Below are 5,016 nucleotides of genomic sequence, written 5' to 3' on the forward strand. Positions count from 1 at the left end.
AATCATCACACTGCGGATTGGGGCTTGGGGCCACATAGCCTCAGTGCCCAGGGGAGATCTGGCTCAGAGCTGGCGTTGCCTGGCCTGGTAGCCAAGGCCTCTGCTGGGCCTTCTGGAGAGCCTGTGTCCTGGGGGACTGAGCCCACACACACTCCTCCCTTTCTTCCCAGGACTCATCCCAGAGGAAACCCCAGAGAGCAGCTTCCTCCTCGAGGGGGACATCCTCCGGCCGGTGAGTGAGGGTAGAGGGTAGAGGCCAGGATCCTTCTTTGTCACTCATAGCCTGGTAGACACCTCCTCTTGCCGAAGTCTGAGCATATGTCCCATTAGGAATAGCCGGCCTGAATGCAAAGCAGGCAACATCTGGAGTGGCGGCATTCTGGGAGGGCTTCCTGAAGGAAGGGCTTTGAACCCTCATGACCCAGCTTGGTACCCTGCCCAGGGGAGGTGCTCAGGAAGTACTGGGACGAGAGGAGAGAAGCACAGTTTGGCAGGGTGGTGGGAGAGCTGGAGGGAGGTTTGGTGAACATCGGGGTTAGCTACTAGCCTGGGAAGGCAGAACAAGAAGCAATGTAACTGCCATCCTGGCAGGGGCTGGAGGGCGGAGTCAGAAAGGACTGGGTGGGAATTGGGGCAACTTGCCAATGGAGAAGGGAACCCGTGGCTCAGCAGAGTTGTACCACTCTTAAGGGACTAGAGTTGGCAGAAGGCTCCAGAACAGGATAGTGACCTGGTGAGAGCAAGGCTGTCTATGGTTTGGAGGCCGCATATAGATGGCACACATGAGGCTGGGGTGGAGAGCCAGAGGCAGCCCCAGGGCTGGACAGGGTCCCTGGGACTGGGACAAGCAAGGCCCCTGTTCTGCATCTCCCATTGAGTTGGGGGTAAGAGTAGAATCCGGTAAAACTGTTGGCTTGTGGGGCAGGACAGGCCACGGCTGTGAAGCCTATGCTTCAAAGGGTTTTGGTTGGTAGAAGACAGGGTAAAAGCTGCCATGGCCAGGGGTGTTTCCTCAGAATCAGGCTGGGGAGGACTCTGTCTCCATCTTTCCACTGCACATGCAGGCAGCTTAGGACATGCTATGTATGCTCTGGGAAGGGGCTGCCAGTGGGGCTCTGAGCACTTGTGGACCCAGCCCCCTGGGTGCTGGGATGCCTACCCAACACTCAGGGACAAGTTTCTCTGCTTGATAGAATCAGCCGCAGGTTATGTGTGCTGCAGAATAAAGGCTGTGTTGTGCAGTGCAATTCACACAGCCAACTTCCCAGCTTCTATCCAGTTTCTAATGGCCTCCCACCCTCATGCCTAGGCCCTGTCTTTCAGATCTTTAGGGCTCTTGTGGCCTGAGGTGTGGCACCCTTGGGGACAGGAAGCTTGACTGGCCTATGTCCCCAGGAGTCCCTGAACTCTGCCCTCTTTCCTTAGAGTCCCTTCCGCCTGTTCTCAGCTACCAGCAACAAGTGGCCCAAAGATGGGGACATTGTGGAGGTCCCCTTCCTGCTCTCCAGCCAGTATGGTGAGTGAACACTGGGGCCCAGTGCCTATTCCCATTGCAGCCTGGGCTCAGCTCTGGGTTTTCTCTTCTTCCTCTACGTCCCCATACCCCTCCACCAGCACCATCCAAAGAGCCCTTCCGCTAGAAGTCAATACTTTTTTTTTTTTAATAAAGAGGTGGTACATATATACAATGCAATACTACTCAGCTAGGAAAAAGAAGAACCATTTGTGACAACGCAGATGGATCTTGAGAGTGACGTGCTCAGTGAAATAAATTAGATAGAAAAGGACAGAAGCCATATGATTTCATTCATATGTGGGATATAAACAAAGTAACAGATGAACTAACAACATAAAAAATTGGACTATCTGATCCATTCTGAGACCTCTACAGCCCAGGGAACAGTGACCTATCTGAGGTCACATGGCCAGGGTTTGTCTGGAGCCAGCTTTCTTCCCCTGACACGATCATGCTGCCCTTTCTTGACACCCCACAGCTCAGATGTGTCCCCTCTCGCCCTCACGTAGAGGTTCAGGGCACGAGAGCTCTGGGGGCCTGGCCAGAGATTCAGCCAGGGTGTCCTTTCTCCAGATGATCCCAGCCGCGAGGTTATCCTGCAGGCATTTGCTGAGTTTGAACGCTTCACGTGCATCAGGTTTGTCACCTACCATGGCCAGAGAGACTTCATCTCCATCGTCCCCATGCCCGGGTGAGTGCTCCCGGATGTGTGCCTGTGCATGCGTAAGCATGTGTGTGCAGGGTGCGTTACGCAGCTTTCTTCTGAGTTCATCCTGGGATGGAGTGAGCTGTTGTCTAGAACTTACTTCTGGGGCTGATCTACCTAGGTCCAATCCCCTTGCTCATTCAACGTGAACTGTACTCGCAAGCCTCAGCATAGCAGGCTGGATTAGGGGGGTGGGCAGTGGTGGAGGAGGCAGTTAGGTGCTTCCTTTATAAGCCCTCATTCCCGGGAGATCTCATAGTCTGGTGGGAGAGTGCAAGTTTGCTGGGACAGAACTGGCCTCTGGTCCAGGTTCCACAGTGCAGGAGCCACCTGACTGCGGGCAAGTCCCTTAATTCTGTGCTTTTTTGCCTTCTCTCTGTACTGAGGGTGGTGTAGCACCTACTTCCTAGCTTGTCAGGAGCCTGAGCTAATGTGTGTGACAACTTTGATTCAGGGCTGCCCTGTGGGTACCCTCACTTAATGAGCTGCTTCTGTCACCCACATTAGTGTCAGCTCTCACCTCCTCCTTATAGCTCAGGCTGGTAATGGGGCTCCAACACACCCACTTCCCAGAAGGCCAGGCAGTAATGGGGCTTGAGAATCACAAGCCTGGGACTAGAGTCCAGGATGGCGGTGACATGTTAGTCTCATCCACCCCAGGACTTGGGAGGAGGGGAGGGGCTGGATCTGCTCTGGCTCTCTGGGCCGGTGCCCACCGAGATCACTGTCATGGCCCTGCAGGTGCTTCTCCAGTGTGGGGCGCAGTGGAGGAATGCAGGTGGTGTCCCTAGCACCCACCTGTCTCCAGAGGGGCCCAGGTATTGTCCTGCATGAGCTCATGCACGTGCTGGGCTTCTGGCACGAGCATGCACGGGCCGACCGGGACCGCTATATCCGTGTCAACTGGGATGAGATCCTTCCAGGTAAGCCAGGGGATGCAAAGGCCAGGCCAGGCCTGAGAGTCCATGGAGAGAGGGCTACAGGTATGGGCCAAGGCCCATGGAGTTGCCTGGCTGTTTGGAAGAGTTGTCCATCTTCTCCACTATCTGCCTGTCTCCCATGGGGAAGTTCGGGTGGTCTGCCTTCCTGAGACCTGGAAAGTGGACCAGATGCTGTTGCTCTGGGCATTAAGCCTTTACCTGTCCACCCAAGTCATGCCCAGGATGGAGCATTGTCATTTCTCCTCATGGGCACTGTGGGTTACCTGAGGATGGGTTGATGGCATCCTATGACCCATGCTTATCGTGTACCCATCTAGCAGCTCCTCATGTGCCAGACACCACTGTGTGTGTAGGGGTGGGGGTAGGGGGTGGGCTGTGTTCCAGCCGGGGGTGGGGCTGAGCCAAGCAGAGGCCTGGTAGTGGGTAGTGGGCAGCGTGTGCCCAGTGTCAGAGACAAGTGGCCGAGGGCTGTGCTGCAGGAGCTTGGTACCTGTGTGGGCACACTGGTGGGCATGTGGAACTCAGGAATACTTGTGAAAACTCATGACAGCCATGAAAACTTCCAGTTTGAAAATGTGGAATTAATACAAATGGTTTGATCATGATGTAAAGTAAAAAGTAGAAACTAATAACAAATCAAACCTAAAAACTTCTTCTACTTGAAAATTAAAGTTCAAAAACAAACTGCAAACCTTTCTTTTAGCTCTGGGGTTAAAGAAATTGCAAGAATTCTAAAAAAAAAAAAGTAATACGCATTAGAACTAATGGTTCACAGCTAAAGTAAGACTCAGGGAAAGGAAAATGTGTAGACTTAAATGCTTACTTTGTTCTATTTTTATTGATATAAGTATTTCAATTTAAGTTAAAAAAAATAAAGTGGGAAGGAATTAAGGTAAAAGCAAGAATTAATGAATTAGGAAACAAACAGCACTAATAAGCTCAAGAGCTGCTGCTTAACAATAAAACGGGTTAAAACACCTGCTACTCTAATGGGAAATATTACTTAAGAATGAAGAAAAATGAGAACATATTTGTATTTAGTTAATATGTATGGAACAGACTCTGCTAGGATACACGAACTATTAACAGTAATAAACTGAGGGTGGAGGGTGAGGATGCAGAAGAGGACGGAGTGGGAGACTTATTGTATATCTTAAGCTTTTGATTTCTGAACCAGATGAATATATTGCCTATTCCAAATTATATTGAATAATATAAAGATTTTTTAAAGGAATAAAACACTCTTGATGGGCAGGTATTTCAGGCAGGTGATGGGATGCCATTTGATTCATGGTGAGGGGGCTGCTGGTGAGCAAAGGTGACCATAGGAGAGTATGAAAGTAGCTGGGCCTGGGGGGGGGGCCTTGGGGGTTGGGGGGCAAAGATGGAGGGTGCAGCTCTTCTTTCTGTGGTTCTCTGTGAAGGGCAGGAGAGAAGTCGGGGACGGGAAGCTCGTCCCTCCCAAGCCTGGAACACCCAGGTGACAGGGAGTAGTGGGTGCTTTGGCCACCAGGGAAGTACAGACTCCAATCCTGGGAGTGGGTGACCCTGGCCTGGGGCAGGAAGAGCAGGCAGGCTTGTTGCAGAGAAGTGAGGTTCACCTCAGCAGATGTGGGGGATAGCAGGTGGGTAAAGTGGGGAGTAGGCACTGTATCCCACCGGTAGGGGATGCCCAAGTCGCTCCAAGAGCTCGAGAGTTTGCGTGGACCCTGTAGTCTGTACTGACTGGTCTCTACAAGATCAATTTGAGAGGAAGAGGTAGGGAGAACACTTAGGAGGTGGTGGCAGGCCAGCTGCGTGGTCCCTGTGCTTCCGCAGTGCAGGGTGTAGATCTGAACCCCTCCCAGGGCAGG

General features: G+C 52.2%; 1 protein-coding gene across 1 annotated transcript in view; it reads left to right on the plus strand.

The window, feature by feature from the left end:
• ASTL (astacin like metalloendopeptidase) overlaps positions 1–5,016 on the plus strand; it is a 15,414-nt gene that overhangs the window by 2,241 nt on the left and 8,157 nt on the right. The window contains exons 3-6 of the mRNA XM_011382033.1: positions 171–232; positions 1,426–1,516; positions 2,090–2,207; positions 2,964–3,145. Of these exons, the coding sequence (XP_011380335.1) occupies positions 171–232; positions 1,426–1,516; positions 2,090–2,207; positions 2,964–3,145 (453 nt within the window). The remainder of the gene's footprint in view (positions 1–170; positions 233–1,425; positions 1,517–2,089; positions 2,208–2,963; positions 3,146–5,016) is intronic.

This window comes from Pteropus vampyrus, unplaced genomic scaffold (assembly GCF_000151845.1).
Source record: "Pteropus vampyrus isolate Shadow unplaced genomic scaffold, Pvam_2.0 Scaffold461, whole genome shotgun sequence".
Taxonomy (NCBI): domain Eukaryota; kingdom Metazoa; phylum Chordata; class Mammalia; order Chiroptera; family Pteropodidae; genus Pteropus; species Pteropus vampyrus.